We start from the raw sequence: 27,635 nt of genomic DNA, 5'->3' as shown, positions 1-27,635 counted from the left end.
TCCTCCTTGTCATTCAAATTTGAAATTAAATGGCACCACCCCAGACACAACATTCCTGGGCCACACAGGCAAAAGAGGCCCCTCAGGCTCTATCACACTAACTTTTAACCTCTTCAAAAAGCATATTCCTATCTGATATTTTTCTTTTTTCTTTCTTCTTTTTTTTTTTTTTTTTTAGTTTTACTGGATGTGAGACACTGTAGAGCTTCTGGAACCTTGCCTTTTGTATTCATTACTGTATGCCCAGCGCCTTGAAATGTAGATGGTATTTTGAGGCACTCCACTAATATTTATTAATATTATTATTAACATTCATGTGTATATAATAGATGCAGATATAGATACATACATAGATGTAGATACAGATACCTACATACATATATGCCTGTTACATACGTGGTCACTCAGTTGAATGTGACTGAGTGAACTCAACCCCTGAACTGTAGTTAGCCCACCAGGCTCCTCTACCCATGGGATTTTTCAGGCAAGAATACTGGAGTGGGCTGCCATTTCCTACTTCAGAGGATATTCCTCACCCAGGGATCAAACCCTCTGACTCAGGGATTGAACCCAAGTCTCTGTGTCTCCTGCACTGGCAGGTGAATTCTTTACCATGAGCAACACCTGGGAAACCTGATATATACAGTAATACATGCCAATGAATACATATAAAATGTCATTTGATGATCGTACATAGACATGCTCTTATATGAAGCTAAAAATTGACAAGTATAAATATTCATAGATTTTAGTTATCAGATTATCTGCATTCCCAGCCATTTTATTTATTTATTTTTACTTCTGTAATAAGACCAGATCATGGCATCTGGTCCCATCACTTCATGGCAAATAGATGGGGAAACAATGAAAACAGTGACAAGACTTTATTGTCTTGGACTCCAAAATCACTTTAGATGGTGACTGCAGCCATGAAATCAAAAGACGCTTAGTCCTTGGAAGAAAAGCTATGACCAACCTAGACAGTGTTTTAAAAAGCAGAGACATTACTTTGCCAACAAAGGTTCATCTAGTCAAAGCTATGGTTTTTCCAGCAGTTATGTATGGATGTGACAGTTGGACTATAAAGAAAGCTGAGTGCCAAAGAACTGATGCTTTTGAACTGTGGTGTTGGGGAAGACTCTTGAGTCCCTTGGACAGCAAGAAGATCCAACCAGTCTATCCTAAAGGAAATCAGTCCTGAATATTCATTGGAAGGACTGATGCTGAAGCTGAAACGCCAATACTTTGGCCACCTGATGCAAAGAACTGACTCATTTGAAAAGACCCTGATGCTGGGAAAGATTGAAGGTGAGAGGAGAAGGTTACAACAGAGGATGAGATGGCTTGTTGGCATCACCAACTCGATGGACATGCATTTGAGCAAACTCTGGGCATTGGTAATGAACAGTGAAGCCTGGCATGCTACAGTCCATGGGGTCACAAAGAGCTGGACGTGAATGAGTGACTGAACTGAACTGAACTGACTGAATAAGACAACAACTTTAGAATTATAGCTGGCTTCGGTTATATCTCATCTAACTATTATACCTTAATTATCGTTCTCTCTCCCTAAATCTATGCTTAGGCAGGGAAAATGGATTTTGACTATATCTATCCATACACTTTCTTTCTTTGGAGGAACAAACTGAAAGGTGTGGAATAATTCATTTTTGATTGTTATCAGTCTACTATGCTTTCCTACTCCTAAGTAATCATATGAATGGAAATAACAGGTAATGCTCCAAATTGAAGCTAATCATCAACATGGCCATGAAAGTATAAACTGAACAGGTAGCAATGTACTAAAGGATTAAATAGGATCTAAAATTATTTTTTTAAATATTGACAACATCCTATTTTGATAATCAGCTTTTTGTTTCCTCTAAAAAATCTATCAAAATTCAGGTCTAGGATAGTTTGAATAATGGCTAATCACCTTTAGAATTTTATTCATGAAAATCCACAAAGTTAGTGAAAGTGGTATGTAAGACTGTTATTTACAAACTTACAAGAGATTTCTGAATTTGCTTGTCTTAAATAATACTTTGTGTATGTGTACCTCAACAAATTGTCCAGACTAGTTGATATGCTACAAGCATTTACACATTAGTGTCTCATTTTAAAAACTATGTCTTAGCAAAACTATGCCAGCTAAGAGGCTGCCCTTACCTTCTTGTTAATCATTTTAAAAGCTTAAATATCAACCAAAGTCCTTAAAACTTCCCTAAGGACAAACTATTTTTGATGTCAATCTTCAGTTCAGTTCACTCGCTCAGTCGTGTCTGACTCTTTGCTACCCCATGAATCGCAGCACGCCAGGCCTCCCTGTCCATCACCATCTCCCGGAGTTCACTCAAACTCACATCCATCGAGTCAGTGATGCCATCCAGCCATTTCATCCTCTGTCGTCACCTTCTCCTCCTGCCCCTAATCCCTCCCAGCATCAGTGTCTTTTCCAATGAGTCAACTCTTTGCATGACGTGGCCAAAGTACTAGAGTTTCAGCTTTAGCATCAGTCCTTCCAAAGAACTCCCAGGACTGATCTTTAGGATGGACTGGTTGGATCTCCTTGCAGTCCAAGGGACTCTCAAGAGTCTTCTCCAACACCACAGTTCAAAAGCATCAATTCTTTGGCACTCAGTTTTTTTCACAGTCTGACTCTCACATCCATACATGACGACTGGAAAAACCATAGCCTTGACTAGATGGACTTTTGTTGGCAAAGTAATGTCTCTGCTTTTGAATATGCTATCTAGGTTGCTCATAACTTTCCTTCCAAGGAGTAAAAGTCTTTTAAGTTCATGGCTGCAGTCACCATCTGCAGTGATTTTGGAGCCCCCCCAAAAAAGTCTGACACTCTTAGCTTAGTGATATTGCCATTTTAGGTTTCTCATCCTCTAGTGGGACAGGTGTGAGCAAATTACACACACACATGCGTGTGTACATGGTCTCATCCATGTAAGTGTGTGTGCTGTCATTCATCATCTAATGGTAGATACCTCTTTAACAAGGTATTTTTTTTAATTAAACAATTTTTAAATGGTATAATAGCAGATTAAAAACTTGGGGTTTTAATTGTAGGCTGAATCCACCTTTTCTCCACTCAGTTTGAAGATGCAATTAATTAACTGTTTGTATGAATAATTAATCCCATATAGTTAGCCCTACTGAAAAAAGAGAATGAGGAACAAGAATGTATTTAGCCTCCAGAAGAAGATGGGAAAACAGAAAGCAAGAAGGAAAAGACAGTGGTACCACTATGGGATAGTCAGTGAAGCAGGAACTAGGATGTTAAAGACTTACAAATTTTACCTAAGGTTACTCTGTTTAAGTTGCACAAATGGGTGCAAACCAAAGTCATGACCTGAAGAATGCTGGCATATGACCACAAGTAGGAGGCTCTCTATCATGATCTATGATGAAAAATGGGTGGCTTAAACTAGTTGAGCCTTGGGCTTGGACAGAAAGTGAAAATGAAAGTTGCTCCGTCATGTCCAACTCTCTGTGACTCCAGGCCAGAATACTGGAGTGGGTAGCCTTTCCTTTCTCCAGGGGATCTTCCCAACCCAGGGATTGGACCCAGGTCTCCTGCATTGCAGGCAGATTCTCTACCACCTGAGCCACAAGGAAAGCCCAAGAATACTGGAGTGGGTAGCCTATCCCTTCTCCAGTGGATCTTCCTGACACAGGACTTGAACTGGAGTCTCCTGCATTGCAGGCAGATTCTTTACCAACTGAACTATCAGGGAAGCCTGGGCATGGGTGGGAGGAGAGTTAATAGTTATAATACAGCCATTACACTTCTCACCTCTAGAATTTGTTGCAATCCTCCAAATGATCACAGCTGGGGAAAACGTCTATATGTATAGACCAGTATCTCCTGGTTGTGAATACCAATATTTGTGAAAATTCTATCTTATATATGCTTTATTTATTTGTTCAAAATACATGAGCTTAAAAATGTGCTTTTCCCCTCCCCATTATCACACAATAATTTAGTACTAGAATAACAATCCTCCCAGCATACCCAATGAGTTTCTTTGGTCCTCTTTTAAAGGATTTAATCTTCATAAATAATAGCTAAGTAAACTTAAGACACTTGGACAATTTCTTTAGCTTAATGTATTCAAATCCACAGTTGGCACTTCATTTCTTTTCATTTAAAAATAAATCAACTTGTCTCAATAAGCTCTATATGAATACACACACCTAACAAAATAAATCAAAGCAACACATCTAAAACGATGAGATTCACTTGTTACCTTTACAAGAAATATGCCATTTTCAAAAATGTCTGAACATTTTTTTATTAAGTCAATATATATTTTAAGATAATTCACATGCAAGTACTTGAAGAAGGATTTCCAGATACAGATGAGAAACTTTTTTCAAGAGGATTTCCATAAACTTGAAATATTAAATATTTCAAGAGCTTTTCCTTCAGAAGAGAAGTTTCCTGTCAACTGTACCTAATATGTGATTTTATGTGCATGATTTCCTGTGCAAACTTCCATGCCTTCTATATTCACATTGTAATTTTAGGGGAAAGCTTGGAAAATATTAACTATGACAACAAATTCAGTGACCTTTAAAGTACAGTTCTAGAGATAGTGGTCCTTCTCTCCAATAGCTCCGCTTCAATTACAAAAGTGAAAACCACAATGTAATGGACATGAAAACCTAACCAAAATGCCCCTGAAGAGGAGTTGTGTACTTTAGGAAAAAACTGAGAATCCTAACTTAAGCAAGGGACTGCAACAAGATACTATTAAGACTCTAAAACTTGCTACTTATAGAAATTAAAAACAGACTTACTTGCTTTGTTTTTCCATGCTAGCTACCCTGAGGCATTCCCATCTTGAATTTAGAAGATTCATTTGTTCTTGCACTTCAGTTTCTTCATCTTCTGATAATTTCCCTGACCCAATCAGCTGACTCCCCAATTGGAGAACATTGCCAACCCGTCCCTGATGGGATGTCAAATCCATCATGTATCCCTGACAAAGAAAGAAGGTGATAAGAGTCAACATATTATGGGAATCATTATGGTTTTGAATCTCTCTTTTTTTTTTTCGCAATTTTAAATTTGTAGCCCAGTTAAAGTTTATTCCCAGTAAAAGTAAATCCAATACTGTTTATAATATGAATTAATGGATATTAGTAGCTCAGGTCACCTTCTGCAGAAGCAGAGCCTGAGATCAGGACTTATATGCTAGTGATTTATCAAGAAAAAGATCCCCGGTAAGATCTGCAAGGGAGCAGAAGCAGCAGGAAACAGGAAAGGGGACGGGAGGAGGCCAAGTAAGTGTGTCATCCCAGGAGAAGTTTCAGACTGAGGGCGTAGTGCAGCCTGATATCCCCTAGGTACTCTGGAGTGTAAGTTCTATCTCAGCATTGACCTTGGCCCAAGACAAAGGAGCTGGCCTTTCATATTCCTATAGGAGCCTCTGGCAAAATCAAGTCTCAGCACCTTCAAAGTGTTATTCTCCAAAGGAAAACTTCCAAAGCCGCCTACTGGAAAGCCAAATGCATGAAGATTTATCTTGCTTCCATCTCAGAATAAACACTAAATTGCCAGAATACAAGGATCTTATAGAGTAACTGAGGAAAACAGACGGAATTATCATTATGCCATCTGCCCTATTTCATTAATCGATGTTTTGCTTTTACCTCGTGGGTATGAAACTGTTCTTTCACTTCTTCTACATCATTAGAAATCTCTCCTTGTGCTTGCAATGTGTCTTCGGCTGAAAGGAGCCATGAGAGTACTTCTTCTAAAGCTGTCTGGTAACTGTCCAGGTTTACTTCAGTCTCCATCAATGGACTGCCAAATGACTTGTCTTCAGGAGCTTCCAAACGCTGAACAATAAAACAAATTGGGTGTTATATAATTAGTATCTTTGCAGGCTGTTCCAATACATTAAATGATAAATCGAATGAAATATTTAAAATGCTAGAAACGTCCACTTGCATTATCAGAGACATGGACAGCAGACATACACAATAATGAGCCTGCATTTTAACATCCTCACAAATACATACACAGATTCTCAAATGGCAGTTGGAATCCACTTCAAATTAATATTTGATTAAAGTTCTCTGGATTACTATAAGGAGTGATTTGGTACATTATCTCTTAATGTTAAATGCCACAGATTTTCATCGATAGGCAAACTTTTTAATTCACATTTTGAGTCCTCTATATATACATTATTGGTATTATATTTATGTAATTTTTACAATGACAGTAAAGGAAACATCTCTTCCCAAGATCCCCTAATGAAATATTTCTGAAAATCTCCAGACCAGAAAAGTTATCAATAAGAAAATAAGTGAGGAAAAGGTATAATTAAAAAAAAATACTTCATTTATACATCTGAAACTTCTAATGGTAGAATGACTTCTATGAATTAAGCCTTTATTTCCAGAAGGTCATGGTTTAAATAATAAGTCATTATCTTAGGAAAAGCAAAATATAAAGTATTTGCTATCAAATTTATTTAGCAGGATGTCAGCTGAGATTCTCAACAGCTGTAATTTCTCCTGGGATCCTAAAGCTGAAAACCCTGGTTACAAAGTGTTCATAATTCTAAAGCAAAGATCCAGGCCACCTATGAAGGAATTGCTAAGAAGGGACCACAAAACTGTCCCACCCTCCTTCATCTACTACCAAGCTCTAAGGTATATAAGAGGAAGCAAAGAGACTGACTGAAGAAATCTGGTGAGAAGGATTCCTCTGGAGAGCAATGCATGTCTGTACCTTCCATCACCTCAAGCCAAGCAACAGAGACCTCAAGAGACCTATAGAGCAGACGGTACTTGACAGAATGGAATACTGACCTCTAAACCTGGCTGTGTGCTTGTGGAGATTCTAGAGCTATGGAAACCAGTACTACCAAGTGACAGGAGATAGTCCTTGGGATAACCTACGTGTCTGCTGCTTTAACCTTAAGGCAATTATCAATATTAAAAAATCAGAACAAATAGGAGCTTCTGCATAGCATGGTAGGTGGTTGGGCTTTAGAAATCCTGAGGAGGACCACACTCAAGAGGGTTTCCTGCTGAGGTAAGGGACATAGGCAAATAAAGTAGTCAGGGCAAAAACATTGGAAAAATATTTGGAGAGGAATCTTCTGAACACCCTAAAGATAGCAAGCAAGCACTGGGCCCTAATAAATGGGATTTTTGCAAAGGAAACAAATGGCAGTGTAGAACCACAAGAAGCTACTTGTTGGGGGAGGGAGGTCATGATCTTGCCTAGAGAAAATGCATCCTTCTGATGGTTCTTCTCTGCCATGTCTGCCTTGAATTTCCAGTCCCCAGCAATTCTGGGCTTTCTCTCCCACTGAGCTGCCAGCACCAACTTAATTGTGTTCTTCTGATAAATGCTCCAATTTTGAAACTTTCATATGATAAATTTCTTGAACTATTAAACCCTTTAGGATGAAAAAGCATAGAGGCAGTCTTTGGTGTAATATTTTCATCAAAGGATGCATTCATATCTGTTTCTAGAGAACTGGCAGCAATATGTCAGCCTGTGGAGTCAAAATTATCCAACTTCAGGATCTCAAACAGAATATAAGTGTTGGCAGAGAGCTAGTCGCATGGGCCCTCCCCAAGGTCAAGGCAAGTTCTGAAGGTCTTAGGGGTTAGAACAACCTCCATGATGTATTCCTTTCCTCTACCCCCAAATAATGTAAATAATAAATTAAAAGTCATCAGTAGGAGGAAGAAAGTCACAAAAAGATAGCCTGGGAAATGTGTATAGACAGAAATAGCCTCATGGTTGGAAAACCTGAGCAGTTTTACAATGCTCAAATGATCCTTGCTTGTTTTATCTGCTTCTTGACATTGCTGCCTTAAAATTCTTAATAATTCTATCCTTGAACTTGGGTTTTCTAAGTTCAATGGAGTGATAAAATATGCATATGAGCAGAGGACACAGATACATTATGTGTCTCTTTCCCATTTGCATATAGTGTTTCTGGTGTCCTCTGAGCCTAGAATTCTGGTGGAACCATAATATGTGGGAGCTGAGCAGACTCCCATTGAGTGCAAGTGTCTATGACTGAATGGCGGATGGCATTGACAGCCTCAGGAAATCATGGCTTCTGTTTGAACCAGAACTGTATTCCAAAGCAGAAATAAAGCAATACTAAAAAAAAAAAAAAAAAAAGAACCACCAACAAACCTAATCGTATCCTTTCATACTCATTTCTTTCCTGTGTTAGCCAACCATTTATGCTACAACTGATGACAGAGAAAGAAAGGGAAAGACAGGGCAAGATGATTCCTTTCCTTTCAACTCCTTCCTTATTTTTCAGTAAGCTGAAGGCACAGAACATAAGTAGAAAGTGCACCTATCAAGGAGTGAAATAAACACAGCTGAGTTAGTCATACAATGGTTTCACGTTAAGAATGAAATAGAGATGCATATATAAGCTTTGAAATACAAATTGTGCAATGCTGGTGATTCCGCTTAAGTTAAACGATCTTATATTTGCATTTACAACTGCAATTGCACAATATAACAATGGGCAGTAAAACTCACGCTAATACTTTAAAATTTTAATTTTCTTTACTCAGTATGATGTTGAATAGCAAATAAAAAACACGATGGCAAGTTGAGAGAAAGACCATAGAATAAAGGAAACAGCTTTATATTTTGGTCATTTGAACAGCACTTTCCTTCCTGCTTTTTTGAACAAGGGGCTCCAAATTTTATTTTTCACTGCATTGTACAAATCGGTAGCCCTGGGTGTAGGTGGGGGGAAAGTACAATCAAATCCTGGATAGTGTGTCTTCCCTGGGTTATACGCGAGAAGAGACAGGACATTTATTATGAACAGTAGAAAGTGGTTATAAAACCCAGGGACTCTAGAGTCAATCAGTTTTTGGATCTTGACTTGGAGTCAAGGTCTTGTCACCCTGGTAGTTATTTAGCTGCATCATTAGCCTTAGCTTCCTCCTATGTAAAATGAGAACAATAATATAATACTTTCCTAAGATGCTATAAGAATTAAAGGAGAGTATATAAAGCGTTTGGCAGAATGCCTGAACCTGCATAAGAACCCAATACAGTAGCTGATAGCTCTAATTATTATTAGATTTTCTACACATAAGAACCATTTGGAAACATAGCCTGCTCAAAGGTTACCTTCTTAAGTCACTGTTCAAATTTCAAGGGCCAGAAAACTCCTATTTAAAAAAAATTACCTAGGAAACATCTAAGAGTAAACATCAATTAAATGAAACCTTTCTGAAACTGGAACCTCCACCTAGCTCCCATTTAAAAGTTCGGATATATGGCAAAACCAATACAATATTGTAAAGTTAAATAAAATAAAATTAAAAATAAATAAGTAAATAAAAGTTCTAAAAATTATTAACAATCTTGAGTTAAAATAATCTTCTGCAAATGATAAATTGCAAATGACACTATTACTCAAGTAACACAACACTATATTTTACCATTGCACAATTTAGATTAAAAAGTAAACACTTCATGATTTACTGATATTTACAGAGGCTTGAATTTTTGGAGAAAATTTTAGAAGGCAAATCTTTATACTCAAGGACATGCTGTCTAGCACTCATAAATTCTGAATCTAAAAGTTTTGTCTGAGGATATTCATAAAACAAAAACTTTGCAAAGACAGCCATATTAAATTCAAACAGATAACCTGTGTGAAATTACACGAATAACTCATCATTTATATCCATAAATCAATTATACATATATACTTGATTATGGTCAAAATTGTCAGTTAGGCTGTAAATAATTTTTTCTTTGTCTAGACCACTGTTTTTCAAATTTGTAAGTCATGATCCATCAGTGATTTTTAATCATTTCAGTGGGGATGACCAGGAATAGTCTATTTAAAAATAAAAAGAATAAGAATACTAGTCTGTATAATTTATATTAAGGACTAGACTGTTTTGTGATTTTCTGTTTTATATAAATATGTCTGTTAAATGTATATGCATGTTCTGCATCATGATGAAAAAAAATTATAGTTCATGGAACAAAACTGGAAATGATTCTAGAATTTCAGTACAAGTAAATCCTATGAAAAAAGAAATTTGCTGAATTCCACATTTGCACATTTGCAATAAAACCCTTGGAAGAACATCTTTATATTCATCTTTAAAACAGGATTTTGAAACAAACAAGGACACACAGAGAGGCTTGTGTTTTTGGTTTTAGTTTCTCAAAATATGTATTCATTGTCATACTGTTACATATTTGACCTTAGCCTGTGACTAATTCATACATATTACAGTAAAGAATGTTTCTTTTTAGGAAGCTTGATATTTGTTTTTTATTTAAAAAAAAAAGAGTGATGCGTAAGAGATACCAATCATTTCATGAATGGAAGTGCCAGTATCATCAACTAGAACTAATTTTTTCCCCTATGCTTTGATCTTATTTTAATTTCCATGTTTATAACAGTAGTTTATGTTTCTCTGCAGTACATTGGACAAATAATGATTCAGATGAGAGGCATAACAATGAATGGATGAAACAATTCTAGTTGTTTTCAAAATTAGGAACACTAAAATTTATTCAACATTATCCACATGCTCCAGAGGCTTAATTACTACCCTTTTGCATGAAGAATTACCAGAGATTGTTAACTACGTTCCTTGAAGATGTTGCTAATGCATAAAGGTGAAGGAGTAGAGAGGGGGAAAGTAAAGTAATGAGGAAAGACAAATGGGTATATGTATTAGTCCTGCGATGTCCAGGACAAATGTCTGGAAACTCATTTCCAGTGACAGAAATTGTCATAATAAAATGGAGAGTGATAGCCCTGATACTACTCCAGATGTAAATATTTTTTTAAAATCCAGTTTACTATCTATCTGACCTTGGGCAAGTTACTTAACTTCTCTGTGTCTCAGTTTCCCCATCTGTAAAACAAAGAAAATAAAACTATATCTCCATAGGACTGCTTAAAACATTATATGTGATGAGGCATATAAAATGCTCAGCATATTCTGGTTTCCAAGAAATGCTCTGTGATGCCTGTATTTGGGGACCAATGTTCATTGAAATGGCAAATGGTTTTTATGAGGAAACACAGTTGAATGAGCTGTGTGTATTTTTAGAAGCATGATTTTGGCAATTCAAACTGAGATAAGTCATCAAATGGCAACATATAGGTAGTGAAACCAGCAATCCAGCAAACCACAAAGCTCTTAGAAAAATAGCTGGGACTCTTCCAGAGGGCACAATCTATCACTGAGTGGTTTTATATTTCTGTTGAAACTCATCTATTTTGGCACCTTCCCCAAATTCAACCTTAAAATGTGCTATGAGTTTTAACCTAGATAAAAAACAGTTTTATTGTTCTTGAATGTATAAATGCTTCAAGTACATTTGAAAATGTTATCACTTAGCTCCTTTAAATGTGTCATACTTCGTTTTTATAGAGTCTCAAGTTAGTGCATGAATGGCGAATTGTTTGGTATATTCTATAATCTTTTTATCCTTCAGTGAAAGATTATTTGAAAGCTAAAGGATTACAGAGGGATAACCAAGTGGTTCTTTTACTAAATAATAGAGGAACAGTTCAGAGGAACCAGGATTAGTATCTGGAAATATTCTTGCCACATTTCCACTGTGTTTCCTCTGAGATATAACGTGTAAACCAGGGTATTATTCAAAGTATGAAAAATGATTACAGAAGTGATTTATGAGGAATTAATCCATCATGCAACACTGTACATGACACTCAGTCTAATGATGCCAGAAATAGGTAATTTTTAATATTGCTTGTGCCTGAAATTCAGTTCAAAGAAAAGCCCTAATGAGGATTTAGGAAAAATTATGGCCTGCTGTATGGCAATATTAAAACAACAATCACAACAACAACAACTACACCTATAATAACAATAACAACAGTTGCCATTATTTACTGGGCGCTTAGTGTCAGTCAATTTGCTAAGCACTTAATGTGCATTCCATCATTTTTCACCACAGGTCAGGATGACAGAAAATAGCCGGATGAGGAAACAGGAGCAGAAAAATTGGTCACAAAGGTAATTGGCTGATCTAGTATTTAAAACTAGGATTTTCAGACTCTAAAACACACAACTTTAGCACAATTTGATAAATCTCTACTATGAAGAAACAGAATCAATGAAACAGTGCTTTTGCAAAATATCCTACTATGTGCTGCCTGCTTAGTCATGTCCAACTCTTTGCAACTCTATGGACTGTAGCCTGCCAGGCTCCTCTATCCATGAGTATTCTCCAGGAAAGAATACTGGAGTGGGTTGCCATGCCCTCCTCCAGTGGCTCTTCTCAACCCAGGGATCGAACCCACATCTTTTATGCTTCTGTTTTGGCAGGTGGGTTCCTTACCACTTGTGCCACCTAAGAAGCCAATATCCTAGTATAACTTATTTAAACGGAAATAAAAATGTATTTATAGCTAAGAGTGGTGATGGATGTTAACTAGACTTAGTGTGATAATCACTTTGCAATATATACATAAATCACATGTATACTGTGCATCTGAAACTAATTTGATGTTATATGTTAATTATATCAATAAGTAAAATTATTAGATGAAGTGATATTCTAGATTCATAAATAAATATACAAGCAACTCCTGCAGCTCAATTCTAGAAAAATAAACGACCCAATCAAAAAATGGGCCAAAGAACTACACAGACTTTTCTTCAAAGAAGACTAAAAGATGGCTAACAAACACATGAAAAGATGCTCAACATCACTCATTATCAGAGAAATGCAAATCAAAACCACAATGAGGTACCATTTCATGCCAGTAAGAATGGCTGCGATCCAAAAGTCTACAAGCAATAAATGCTGGAGAGGGTGTGGAGAAAAGGGAACCCTCTTACATGGTTAGTATGCAAACTAGTACAGCCGCTATGGAGAACACTGTGGAGATTCCTTAAAAAACTGGAAATAGAACTGCCATATGACCCAGCAATCCCACTGCTGGGCATACACACCGAGGGAACCAGAAGGGAAAGAGACACATGTACCCCAATGTTCATCGCAGCACTATTTATAATAGCCAGGACATGGAAGCAACCTAGATGTCCATCAGCAGATAAGAAAGCTGTGGTACATATATACAATGAAGTATTACTCAGCCATTAAAAAGAATACATTTGAATCAGTTCTAATGAGGTGGATGAAACTGGAGCCTATTATACAGAGTGAAGTAAGCCAGAAAGAAAAACACCAATACAGTATACTAATGCATATATATGGAATTTAGAAAGATGGTAATGATAACCCTGTAAGTGAGACGGCAAAAGAGACATAGATGTATAGAACAGTCTTTTGGACTCTGTGGGAGAGGGAGGGAGATGATTTGGGAGAATGGCATTAAAACATGTGTAATATCATATAAGAAACGAATCACCAGTCCAGGTTTGATGCAGGATACAGGAAGCTTGGGGCTGGTGCACTGAGATGACCCAGAGGGATGGTATGGGGAGGGAGGTGGGAGGGGGGTTCAGGATGGGGAACACGTGTACACCCGTGGCAGATGCATGTTGATGTATGGCAAAACCAATACAATATTGTAAAGTAAAAAATAATAATAATAATAATAATAAAAATAAAAAATAATAACTTCAAAGATTAAAAAAAATTATTGAACTACCATTCTAACTCAAATCTCCTTCATCACCTGGGAAGGATTATAATTTCAAATTATTATAGGAACCGTATTGCAAGCTATTATATGCCAAGTATATAAGATGTGTCCATTTATATTTTTAAAATTATTTTGTATTCGGGTATAGCCAGTTAGAGACAATGCTGTGATAGTTTCAGGTGAACAGAGAAGGGACTCGGCCATACATATACATGCATCCATTCTCCCCCAAACTCCCCTCCCAAGATGGGTCCATTTAAAGAAAGCTAAAAGGAGTTGATAAGTTGACCAAAGTTATTTCTATTCAGAGCACAGTTCAGCTGAGCAACTTTGCCTTTTTCTTAAATTACTTTTTTTCTTGTGATCATCTCTACAAATTCAGAGTCAATGGTTTTGAAACTACTAAGAAAACACCTGGACCCCATTTTGTTGGTGAATCAGAAATCAGGTGTAAAGTTCAAAATGATGCCTTCAAGACACAGACACCAAAATCATACAGAAGACGGGGACAGCAGAAAGGCAAGCATGTGACACAGCCCAGGTGGTGAAGCAGACTCTCTTTTATAAGATGGAGGAAGCTGAGCAAAAATAAAGCTGACATCAGTATTTCCCACAAGAAGGCATGTGCCACATCCACTCCTTGAACCCTAGACCCTCTACAGTTACTATTACTTGTCCGTGATTTTCGATATCAGCAAAGTTGGTGTTGTTCACTATTACAGACTGTCTTACAGAAATGCAATGTGATGCTTAGATGTTCTGTTTAAGAACAGTATATCAACTGTACAGACATGTGTGTTAGACACGTGTATATTTACATTAAAAAAATCTCATTCAAAAACCTATTTTAAAAATGGATCTGGAATCTAAAGTGTTCACCTTGGTACCTAGAAAAAACTAGCCACTGCAAAGACTGCTAGTCCTTCAGTATCTATTCTTCTCCATTTTTGTTTTTATAGTCACAGACAGTTGAGGGGACTCTTTGGCTACCCAGAATATAAACCATGGTTCCCAGCCTCTCCTCTAATTAGGTGTGGCATGTCACCAAATACTGGCCAGAGTGCTAGGATGTGTGTGACTTCTCAGTCAAGACCTGAGGAGAACAGATAGATTCTCCTTTTGGTCCTTTTCCACTTCCTGCACACCATGATGCAGACGTGGGGCTGAGCTATCCTTGATCATGGGGATGCAGGTGGTTGCTAGGGGATGAAAGAACAACGAGACAAAAGGACCTTGGTCTCTGAATGATCAGGGTTCTCCTCTGAAGCCTGGATCACTCACATCTAGCCAGTTAAGATAAACAGTTCTGAAAGGGAAATAAACTTATTTCTTAGATAATCTATCACTAAATTGTGTCTTGGTTACCTCCATAAAAATCCACAGCCCCTCTAACACACTACCATGCCCTAAGTTTCTAAGGTATGAGACTTTACCATAAAAATATAGATATTTATAAGAGCTAGCATATGATTCTAAAATAAATTTTCTATAGTAAAATCCTATGTCTGTCTGATAATACATCTTCCCAAAGACACACTCTCAGTGAAAGCCATGGTTCATTTTCCTTCATCATTTTCAATCCATACACCTTTCATTTTTTTCCAATTAATGGAGATATAACCGATACAGAATATTCTGTAAGTTTAAGGTGTACAATGTGTTGAGTTGATGCACTTCTATACTGTACTACGTGTATGCATGCTCAGTCATGTCCTACTCTTTGTGACCCTATATGGACAGTAGCCCACTAGGCTCCTCTGTTCAAGGTATTTCCCAGGCAAGAATACTGGAGTGGGTTGCCATTTCTTTTTCCAGTGGATCTTGCTAACCCAGGGATCAAACCCCTGTCTCCTGCATTGGCAGGAGGATTCTTTACCACTGTGCCACCAGGGAAGCCTATATTGCACTATAGCTTTAGCTAATTCCTCCATCATGTAACATACTTACCATATCTCTGTTTGTGGTGAAGACATTTAAGATCTACTCTCTTAGCAACCTTCAAGTATAGAACACAGTATGTGCCTTTAAATACTACACAAGCCCTTATGTTCTACGAAAACAGAGACCTTGCCTCCACATGTAATGGAAGAGACAGCACAAAAATAACTAATAAATATTCACTGAATTAAATTGTTGATATTTATTTATAGTTGATATTTATCAATCATTTATCATTAAAACTTGTTTGTTCTTCTAATTTATGTTTCATATAAAATATGTTTTAACCAACTCGTTTCACATGCAAGCAAACAAATGCTCAAAATTCTCCAAGTTAGGCTTCAATAGTATGTGAACCAAGAACTTCCAGATGTTCAAGCCGGATTTAGAAAAGGCAGAGGCACCAAATTGCCAACATCCGTTTGATCACAGAAAAAGCAAGAGAATTCCAGAAAAACATCTACTTCTGCTTCATTGACCACACTAACGCCTTTGACTATATGGATCACAAGTGGAAAATCCTTAAAGAGACGGGAATACCTGACTACCTTACCTGCCTCCTGTGAAACCTGTATGCAGGTCAAGAAGCAACAGTTAGAATTGGATATGGAACAATGGACTGGTTCAAAATAAGGAAACAAGTATATCAAGGCTGTAAATTGTCACCCTGCTTATTTAACTTAAACACATAGAGTACATCATATGAAATGCCAGGTTGAATGAAGCACAAGCTGGAATCAAGATTGATGGAAGAAATATCAAGTCTCAGATATGTAGATGACACCACCCTTATGGCAGAAAGTGAAGAGGAACTAAAGAGCCTCTTGATGAAGGTGAAAGAGGAAAGTGAACAAGTTGGCTTAAAGCTCAACATTCATAAAACTAAGATCATGCCATCAGGTCCCATCACTTCATGGCAAATTGATGGGGAGACAATGGAAACAGTGAGAGACTTTATTTTGGGGGCTCCAAAACCACCGCAGATGGTGACTGCAGCCATGAAATTAAAAGACGCTTGCTCCTTGGAAGAAAAGCTGTAACAATAGACAGTGTATTAAAAAGCAGAGACATTACTTTGCTAACAAAGGTCCGTCTAGTTAAAGCTATGGTGTTTTTAGTAGTCATGTATGGATGTGAGAGATGGACCATAAAGAAGGCTGAGCGCCAAAGAATTGATGCTTTTAAACTGTGGTGTTGGAGAAGACTCTTGAGAGTCCCTTGGACAGCAAGGAGATCCAACCAGTCCATCCTAAAGGAGTAAGTCCTGAACATTCATTGGAAGGACTGATGCTGAAGCTGAAACTCCAATACTTTGGCCACCTGATGCAAATAGCCGACTCATTGGAAAAGACTGCGATGCGGGGAAAGACTGAAGGCAGGAGGAGAAGGGGACGACAGAGGACAAGATGGTTGGATGACATCACTGACTCAATGTAAATGAGTTTGAGTTCTGGGAGATGGGGAAGGACAGAGAAGCCTGGCAGGCTCTAGTCCATGGGGTCGCAAATAGTCGGATACTGCTAAGTAACTGAACAACAACAAACCAACTATCATGTTTTAAAAAACAGGAGCATCATGGTAGCATATATCCATGATTTTTAAATCTGAGATTAACATACACACTACTATATATAAATCAGATAACCAATAAGCACCAACTGTACAGCACAGGGAACTGTGCTCAACATTTTGCAGTAACATATAAGGGAAAAGAATCTTAGCCAAATATATATGCATGTCTGACTCACTTTATTGTACACGTTGAAACTAACACATTATAAATCAACTCTACTCCATTAAAAAAAAATGTAATACATTGTAATGATAGAATAAAGGGGGGAAAAAACAGATGATCATTTCTACTGATGTAGAAAAACGTTCAACAATTTCCAACACCCTTTCATGACAAAAACGCACAACAGTCTCGTAATAGTAAAGAACTTTCTCAACCTGATAAAAGATATTAAAAAAAAAACCATGTATGTACTTCTTTCCAATATTTCTTTTAATAATTTATGTGTTCATTAATTCCTTTTCTATGGCAAAGTCTCTTAACCCTAAGGAAGTTTAGAAATAAATAACAAAGGATTTAAATAGAAACAAAATATCCAATAAAATACCCAATAAACAAAACAAAAAACCCAATAAAGAAGATATCATTAAAAAAATAAAGTTTACAATCAATTTTTGGATAAATATCAATAAACAACTATGTGAAACAACTTTCTCCAAAATTAACTTGGTAGTTCATGAAGGATTTCCAGTGTAGTTATTTTTTGCACACATTAAATCATATAACTCTTACAACCATCCATAGAGGGGCCCATTTTCCAGATGAGGAAAACTTGAGCTCACACCAAAAGATGCTTGAGGACAAATCAGACTCCCTACATTCCTTCTTGTCATTCTGAAGGGCTGGAGGAATATTATAAGATCCACAGATTCCAAAGAAGGAAGATGAACTCTGTGATATTTTTTGGTATGTTTCAATAATTTTAAAAGTCAATATTTGGTTGGAATTCATATAAGCTTGGAATTCAAACAATCAGGGATTTTCTAAAAGTAATTTTAAAATAAGACAGTTACAAAATGTCTAAGAAGACCAAATCAATTCCTAATGTTATTTTCCTCGACTCGATCTTACCTACTTTAAAGTAGGCCTAATGCAAATATACCAAGTCTTACTTATTTTAATCAGTCTTTTATAAATATCTAAAACAAATATGATTCACTGGATGATACTGAGCTGAAAAGAATTCATAAGCATATTGCTTTAGGCAAATGATTTTTTACTTACCAAAATTTTTGAAAACGGGCTCATTATTTTCCAAGTTTGTATGTATTTATATAAATAAATTATATAAAATTTATATAAAGTTCCAGTTATAAATAACATCTCCCCCAAAAGACTACTGTCAATAGAGTTTACTATAACATACAGAGAATGCTCAATAGTGAGCTATGAAAGAAATTAACCATTATGTGTTTCCATGGAGCCATTGAAAACTTCTTGCTTTATTTAGCAGAGTATTCTTAGCTATTTATTCATTTGTTCAACAAGTTATCAGATTAGATTCCACCAAAATACACAAACCTGACTACAGCTGTACTCATCCTAGCCTCCTCGTTTCGTATTTCAATGGAGAATCTTACTCTATTATATAATCCAAGGATGCTTAAACCTTAAACTTTTGCTGTCAAGGGCCAGATAGTGAATACCTCCAATATTGCAGCCCGCTGCAGGCCAGCTGCACCTCCTCAGCTCCATCACTGCAGACTGCAGCACAAAAGCAGATGTAGACAACACAAAAGTGAATGAGTCTGGAGGTGTTCCAATCAAACTTTGAAGTACAAAAAACAGGTGTCAGACTGACTTAAACCCTTAACATGCAGTTGCCTTTGCTTGATAATTTGCTTCCTATATGAAATCTCTTATGTTCACAGACTCAAGAATTTCTAACAGTTAATTATCTCTTCTCCCACCAACCTCTCCCCCTCAAACTGACCCTACTGGGTGGCTCTGCGACTCCACTGAAGGACCAAGCCAGCCTCCTCTAAAACCTCACTGCCCTCCCAGGCCCCACCCCCACTCCTGTGTGCAGCAGAGTCTCAAAGGCATCACTGTGCACAGAACCAGTGCCTGCCTTCAGGAAACTTCAGTTTGGTCTCACTTTAGAGTCAGGAGATGGTGATGGACATGGAGGCCTGGCGTGCTGCAGTTCATGGGGTCGCAAAGAGTCAGACATGACTGAGCGACTGAACTGAACTGAACTGAAACCTTTCAAATTCCTGAGCCTCTAGAATTTATAAGCAGTGTGTGCTTGGCAAAGTTATTTCATTTCAGACTCCGGGTACACACCTGAAAATGGATATGATTATATTAACTTGGTGCGTGTAAGGCTTCAGATAATATACAGAGTTTTTAGCAACATTCAGCGTCACCCTTCCCATCCAACCTTTATAAAGTCACTGCCATTGCCTCATTGTTCTTATTTTGTACAACACAGAATACAGAGGTAAAAAGTAACATCAACAAAGGGGAGTTTGCTTTTACTTAAATTCTAGGTTATAAAAAATAATAACCTAATTCAACATACTTTGGCCAAACAGGTAACTTCCTCAAATACACTGGTTATTTCTACTTCTTTTAGGTACACCAGCTACTTGAATTATGCCATCTCCTTGCATATATATCATTTAAATTCCTTGGGTTTTCTCTTTATTTAATTTTCATGCTTTTCATCTCCTGTCCTTGTTCCTAGAAGGTTGGTGTGGTATATCTTTCAGAAAAACCCTCATGGTGCATTAAATGTAACCTCCATGGGTATAGAGTTTTGTTTGTTTTGTTCACTACAGTGTCTGACAAATAGTAGAACATACTAAATCTTTGTTGAATAAAACAGTGAATCTCCTAGTGCCTACCAGGTAATAATTTTCCATCTTACTTTATATTAATATTAGGGCATTTTTCATAAGTCAGTTAGACCAAAGATATTGCATCTTTCCACATCAGAGCAGAGAGAAGAAACAGCATACCTCACTTCTATTGAAAGCATCTACTGCCTGTAGATTTTGTCTCCCTGTTCTCTTCAAGGAAAGAAAGAGATCCTTTGTTTAAGGCCTTGAGAGCTTGACATTTATAAGGAAAATGCAAATGATATTAAGCCCTGGGAAGACTCTGGATAGATTTCATTATCAGCCACAAATCCTGCTCTCTGCCTCAAGCCAAGTAATAAGGCCCGAAGCAGTCCTCTGTCCTGCTCCTGTAGGTAGGTTAGTCAGCTGAGGGCAACGGGCACTTCTTCCATTTTATCACTGGCTCCTAACAATAATGTGGCTGCTTCAAGGTTTACATTGCAGGGTCTCACTGACCATGAAAGCTCTTAATCTGAAGGTTTAGAGAACTGAGAAGAGTATACAAAGGCTCACTGTATCTGAGAGAAATAAAAGGTGTGAAACCTTTTGACAAGTTTTCAATCTCTTGATGTGCGAACATTTCTTTTCACATCTTGGAATGAACGACTCAAAAGTCAGATTTAGGGAAGATACTGTAAGAGGATTTAAGGGTATATATGTGTATATTATACAATGAGGCAGTGGAAAACATAAGGAGGAGTGCCAAACAGATCCCCAAGTGAGTGTGACATAGAAAATGTATGTAGACGTATGTGGGGACTTTCCTGGCGGTCCAGCGGTTAAGAATCTGCCTTTCAATGCAGACACAGGCTCAATCTCTGGTTGCAGAACTAAGATCCCACATGCCTTGGAGCAACTAAGCCTGCGCACTGCAACTAACAAGCCCATGTGCTCTAGAGCCCGAGTGCCATACTAGAGAAGGCCACGCACCACAGTGAAAGATCAAGCATGCCACAACTAAGACCCAAAGCAGCCAAATAATTTTTTTTTTTAAAGGCATATGTGTGCCTTAGTCTAAAAAAATAAATTCTATTATTATTAAAATGACTTGTTCTTTTATCTTCAACAGTTTGGTTGAAAGCTGTCTGGCAAATGACAGCTTTCACAATTTCACATTCACTTCTTTTTCATTCCTAGTGACATCAACCAGGAGCTTTTCTGCCCTCCTGGGACATCTGACAGTATCTGGAGGCAGTTTGAATCATCACTGCTGGGGGTGGAGAGTACTGCTGACTTTGAGGACATCTAGTGGGTAGAGGCCATTGCTATACATTTTACACTGCACAGCTCAGCAGCAGCATAAGGAAATACTATCACCATCCACCTCCCTGCCACAAAAACATGATCAGGCCCCGAATGTCAAGACCAACACTGTGAGAAACTCTGCTAAAACAACGCAAGGATTACATAAATGACATGCTCCCCAAATTGACTCCTTCTCATCTATCTTCAGCTTGTTTCAACCCAGCTCAAGAATAGTTGTGACATTTCTACGAGTGTCTTACTCTTACATGCAATAAACGTGGGTAATTTTAATCTTAGAATACAGTCCCAAATTCACACCCTATCATTTAATAGTCTCAGATGTTTTCTTCCATTCTCCCTTTCACAGCTTTCAGTTCAGTTCAGTTCAGTCGCTCAGTCATGTCCCACTCTTTGCGACCCCATGAATCATCACACCAGGCCTCCCTGTCCATCACCAACTCCTGGAGTTCACTCTAACTCATGTCCATCACGTCGGTGATGTCATCCAGCCATCTCATCCTCTATCGTCCCCTTCTCCTCCTGCTCCCAATCCCTCCCAGCATCAGGGTCTTTTCCAATGAGTCAACTCTTTGCATGAGGTGGCCAAAGTACTGGAGTTTAAGCTTCAGCATCAATTCTTCCAATGAACACCCAGGACTAATCTCCTTTAGGATGGACCAGTTGGATCTCCTTGCAGTCCAAGGGACTCTCAAGAGTCTTCTCCAACACCACAGTTCAAAAGCATAGATTCTTCGGCACTCAGCTTTCTTCACAGTCCAACTCTCACATCCATACAACACCACTGGAAAAACCAAAGCCTTGACTAGCCGGGCCTTTGTTGGCAAAGTAATGTCTCTACTTTTGAATATGCTATCTAGGTTGGTCATAACTTTCCTTCCAAGGAGTAAGCGTCTTTTAATTTCATGGCTGCAATCACCATCTACAGTGACTTTGGAGCCCCCCAAAAAATCTTGTGGTTAGGTGCTCCCCATTCTACACTATGCTCTAATATATAATGCTTTTTTTCACCCTCTAAACTATTATAGAATTTATAAATAGAACACAAGTATAATACATTGAGTGTTTACTATTTGTAAGGGGTGCTGCAAGCACACCATTACACTACCTAATTTAAAATTACAACATAAGGAATGTTTACTGTCTACAAATAGAAAAACAAGAGAGTTCCAGAAAAATATCTTCTTCTGCTTTACTGACTACACCAAAGCCTTTGACTGTGTGGATCACAACAAATGGTGGAAAATTCTTAAAGAGATGGGAATACCAGACCACCTGACCTGCCTCCTGAGAAATCTGTATGCAGGTCAAGAAGCAGCATTTAGAACCACACATGGAACAACAGACTGGTTCCAAACAGGAAAAGGAGTATGTCAAGGCTGTATACTGTCACCCTGCTTATTTAACTTATATACAGAGTACATCAAGAGAAATGCTAGACTGGATGAAACACAAGCTGGAATCAAGACTGCCAGGAGAAATATCAATAACCTCAGATATGCAGATGACACCACCCTTATGGCAGAAAGTGAAGAGGAACTAAAAAGCCTTTTGATGAAAGTGAAAGAGGAGAGTGAGAAAGTTGGCTTAAAACTCAACATTCAATAAAAGAAGATATGGCATCCAGTCCCATCACTTAATGGCAAATAGATGGGGAAACAGTGGAAACAGTGAGAGACTTTTTTGGCAGGGGGCTCCAAATTAACTGCAGATGGTGACTGCAGCCACGAAATTAAAAGACACTTGCTCCTTTGAAGAAAACGTATGACCAATCTAGACAGCATATTACAAACCAGAGGCATTACTTTGCCCACAAAGGTCTGTCTAGTCAAAGCTATGTTTTTTCCAGTAGTCATGTATGGATGTAAGAGTTGGACTATAAAGAAAGCTGAGCACCAAAGAATTCATGCTTTTGAATTGCGGTATTGGAGAAGACTCTTGAGAGTCCCTTGGACTGCAAGGAGATCCAACCAGTCCATCCTAAAGGATATCAGTCCTGAATATTCATTGGAAGGACTGATGCTGAACCTGAAACCATAACACTTGGCCACCTGATGCAAAGAACTGACTCACTAGAAAAGACATTGATGCTGGGAAAGACTGAAGGCAGGAGGTGAAGGGGACAACAAAGGATGAGATGACTGGATGGCATCACCTACTTGATGGAAATGAGTTTGAGCAAGCTCTGAGAGTTGGTGATGCACAGGGAAGCCTGGCGTGCTGCAGTCCATGGGGTCACAAAGAGTCAGACATGACTGAGTGACTTAACTGACTGACTGTCTACATTTTACAGGAAGGATACTTGATATATAGGGGTTAGAAACTTGCCCAAAGTCACCATTAATAAAGAGCAGAGATGGGAAACAACTCAGTATCTGTTTCATAGAAGCCTGTAATTTTAACTAAGTTACCTCACATATGTTTAATAACTTAAAAGGAAAAAATATTTCCCGGAGATAGCTAGATTGGTAAAATTGCATTTAAAAATCAAACTGTAGTACTGTACCATACTTTATGTGAATGTAATGATGACATGCCTTTCACATACCCAGGAACCACTGATAGAATTCTTTGATTCATCCAGTCTGTCTCTCCCCTAGACCCTTCTATGAATAATTTCATATGTTTAAAATATGATTGGCTTTGGTGTACAATTTCTGTATTCTCAACAGATAACTTGTTCATGTAAAGATTTTTAAATATTTACAATGGGCTTGTTTAGTGAAATGCCCTAAAATTTACTGATACACTCAATTTTTTAATCACCACATAAAATTATGGATACTATAAAATATGTAATGATAATATCACTGGGATTTTTCAGTTGATATATAGTCATACTTGGAGCATACATCAAAATCTAAAAAATGCCTATTGGCATATTTCAAATTGTTTGCTCTACTCTGGGAAATAGGAAGGGAAATAAAAGGGATAAAAATGCTTTCTTTGTTCACATACTGAGATAATCAATACTATAAAACAATTTTTCATTTTGTTTAAATACTCTTGAGTAGTGTCAACTATCATCTTCTTGATTTGTATAACTCCTGGAAATTTTCTACAAAATCACTACTTATTCTATTGAAAGGTATTTTTTAATATATTGGCCTTATTTCATATCACACTAGGAAGGAAACAGAATTATCGCCACAACACAAATTAAAACCTGAGTATTAAAATATAGCAGCAATTAAAAACTTTAAAGTGAAGATGAATTAAAAACATGCAAATGAGCAGGAAAGGAAGGTCAAGTATGTCTTTGTTCTGGGGAAACTATAAATCAGGAAGAGAAAATTCACTGAAGCTAGACGGGAGATAGTCACAAATGTGTTTAGAACCTTCTGATTTAGAAATCCTGGGATGCAGCTCAATCTGACCTATAAAGCTTTTTGGATAATCAAATTGTGCCTAGGCCTGAAGGTACACACATGACATTTGCTTAAAACAATTCTGATTGCCTTGTAAACCTCTTTTACAACGTTATTAACACGCGCTGCTCCATATACTTGGTCACCATTGCTTATTTCTGCCACTGTCCCAGAAGAACCATAAACTGCCAATTATCCAGGGAGTAGTTTATCAGAGTATGGATTATCTGGAGCTCTTATTCCTCTTCCATTTGGCCTTTTCACAGCTCATTAGCACCTCAACAAGGAAGTTAAGGCTAAAGAAGGAAAGGCTGCCGAATTTCAAAATAATGAAATTTGCTCCCTGTCAGCAGCATATACAGCAAAAACATTTAGAAATGCCAGAAAAGTTAACCAAAATGGGATCCACAAAGATATTTAATGTATAAAATGGCAGTGTGTCTTGACTGATGTTTTCTCCAACTATATTGTCTGAAATATTGACTAAACTGACTGGAGGTTTTGGCATCCCACCGGACTCAGAGCCCTTTGCTTTTCGGATATAACAGGCCACCTTTAGAGATATCACTTGCCAGTGAGCAATACATAACACTCATTGCCAATACATTGACCATTTTTTTAGTGTGAAGATGAGAAATTGAAAATCAGTTTTCCAGAGGAAGATTTATGACTCAATAGTTACTTGGGGTAGAAAAGAGTGTGCCTGGTGGACAGAGCTAAAAAGTTCCTTGTTTAGTCTTAGGCTGACCTGTACATTTGATGCCACCAGTATTCCTGACTGTCCTCTAGGGAAATAAAACCATTTGAGGTAAAGCACAATTACACTTGATGGCTAAATGAGTTTGCCTTGGGTTCTTGTGGAATCTAATAGTTTTATGACAGATATATAAGCACACATTTTTTCCACAGGACAAATACTGATTTTTCTTTATCAATATAAATGTCTATGTATCAAATACAGGCTAAAATAAAAGAACCTAATGCATAGTTCAGAAAAAGTTATTTAAGATAGGGAATGACATAGAGGAAACAAATCTTTAAAATGTATTATACACACACACACACATAGGTTTTAACAGTGATGTCTGTAATATTTCTACATCATTAAAAATAAAACATACAGAAAAGATTAAAAGAACTTCCTTTCTATTCATCACACACTCGATCTCTTATGACTGATTCTCTTCCTCAACTTTTTAATTCAGCTATCACTATTTAAGGACCAGTGAAATGTGGGTTTAATGAAATATAAAAGTGCTGACTATACTAATATAGACCTTAATGAAACTGAACTTTCTCAGGAGGCAACACTTATCACCCAAAACACAGCATGAACAATGTATACAAATGCATAACCAAATTCACATCAAGTTCATGAGACAACGGTTTAAATTTCAAGTCACCAATCTGGTACTTAAAAAGAAATTCATGGGTAGAATCAACAGATTTAAAATTCAATGTATTTTTCTTTCACAGGAAATATCAGATCAAGCCAAAATGCTATTTTATTGCCTGTTGGAAAAGGAATTTTTTTCAAAACATTACCCAAAAAATATAGACGTTATTTAAAAACAATTATAATCAAATGCTTCAATCATAATCTAGACTACACATACATATGTATATCCTTGTTTTTGGAAGAAATAAGGAACTCAGAAAATTAAATCTCTTCTATTTTCTATTCATTATAGGTAATATATCCTTAAACATAGAAATTGTAATGCCACAGTCCTTATTATTTTGCTTTTTAATAAGTAAGATATTCACAGTGAACCAGTAAACTTATCTTTGTCAAGTCATTCTCAACTAATAATATTGAAAACTTTATGATTTGTCATAGTTCAGTTCAGTTCAGTCGCTCAGTCATGTCTAACTCTTTGCAACCCCATGAACCGCAGCATGCCAGGCCTCCTTGTCCATCACCAACTCCTGGAGTCCACCCAAACCCATGTCCATTGAGTTGGTGATGCCATCCAACCATCTCATCCTCTGTCGTCCCCTTCTCCTCCTGCCCTCAATCTTTCCAAGCATCAGGGTCTTTTCAAATGAGTCAGCTCTTCGCATGAGGTGGCCAAAGTATTAGAGTTTCAGCTTCAACATCAGTCCTTCCAGTGAACACCTAGGACTGATCTCCTTTAGAATGGACTGGTTGGATCTCCTTGCAGTCCAAGGGACTCTCAAGAGTCTTCTCCAACACCATAGTTCAAAAGCATCAATTCTTCAGTGCTCAGCTTTCTTTATCAGCTTTCTTTATAGTCCAACTCTCACATCCACACATGACCACTGGAAAAACCATAACCTTGACTAGATGGACCTTTGTTGACAAAGTGACATCTCTGCTTTTGAATATGCTGTCTAGGTTGGTCATAACTTTCCTTCCAAGGAGTAAGCACCCTTTAATTTCATGGCTGCAGTCACCATCTGCAGTGATTTTGGAGCCCAGAAAAATAAAGTCAGCCACTGTTTCCACAGTTTCCCCATCTATTTGCCATGAAGTGATGGGACTGGATGCCATGATCTCATGATTTGTCATAAAGTTGTTATAATTACATATTTGCCAGGTAGAGGAACAATTAGCAAAACAGATTATATATATTCAATACATCACACCTTTATTCATTTTGTAGAGAAGGGCTCTGAAAGCATATGAAATTCTGACTCTACCATGTTTTAGTGATTCTTCAACAAATACTGATATTTACTGAGCAACTACTAAGGGTCAGGCACTATTCCAGGCAACAGTGATACAGTCATACACAAAATTGACAAAAATCCTGCAGATTTTTGTGGAACTAACCCTATTAGGGGAGGCATGCTAAACAAATTAAATAAGTAAATTTGAAGCTGGCAAGTGCTATGGAGAGAAATAATGGAAGAAAGGGGAATAAGAAATGTTAAAGAAAGAGGGGGACACAGGGGATTTAATTTAGGAAGTTCAGGGAAAATATCACTGAGTGCCATTTGAGAAAAAAGGACTTAAAGATGTGAGAGGTAGTCGTGTGACTAT

The 27,635-nt window shown here is 37.4% G+C and overlaps 1 protein-coding gene across 9 annotated transcripts in view; it reads right to left on the bottom strand.

Moving 5' to 3' along the window:
* Positions 1–27,635, bottom strand: part of DMD (dystrophin) — a 2,362,639-nt gene that overhangs the window by 1,611,946 nt on the left and 723,058 nt on the right. For all 9 annotated transcript variants that reach the window (XM_070783459.1, XM_070783466.1, XM_070783462.1 and 6 more), the window contains 2 exons: positions 5,671–5,859; positions 4,816–4,997 (listed from right to left, as the gene is read on the bottom strand). In XM_070783459.1, coding sequence (XP_070639560.1) covers positions 4,816–4,997; positions 5,671–5,859 — 371 coding nt within the window. The remainder of the gene's footprint in view (positions 1–4,815; positions 4,998–5,670; positions 5,860–27,635) is intronic.

The sequence above is a fragment of the Bos indicus genome, chromosome X (assembly GCF_029378745.1).
Source record: "Bos indicus isolate NIAB-ARS_2022 breed Sahiwal x Tharparkar chromosome X, NIAB-ARS_B.indTharparkar_mat_pri_1.0, whole genome shotgun sequence".
Lineage (NCBI taxonomy): Eukaryota > Metazoa > Chordata > Mammalia > Artiodactyla > Bovidae > Bos > Bos indicus.
The sequence above is the reverse complement of the archived record's forward strand: the minus strand, read 5'-3'. Positions and strand labels throughout refer to the sequence as shown.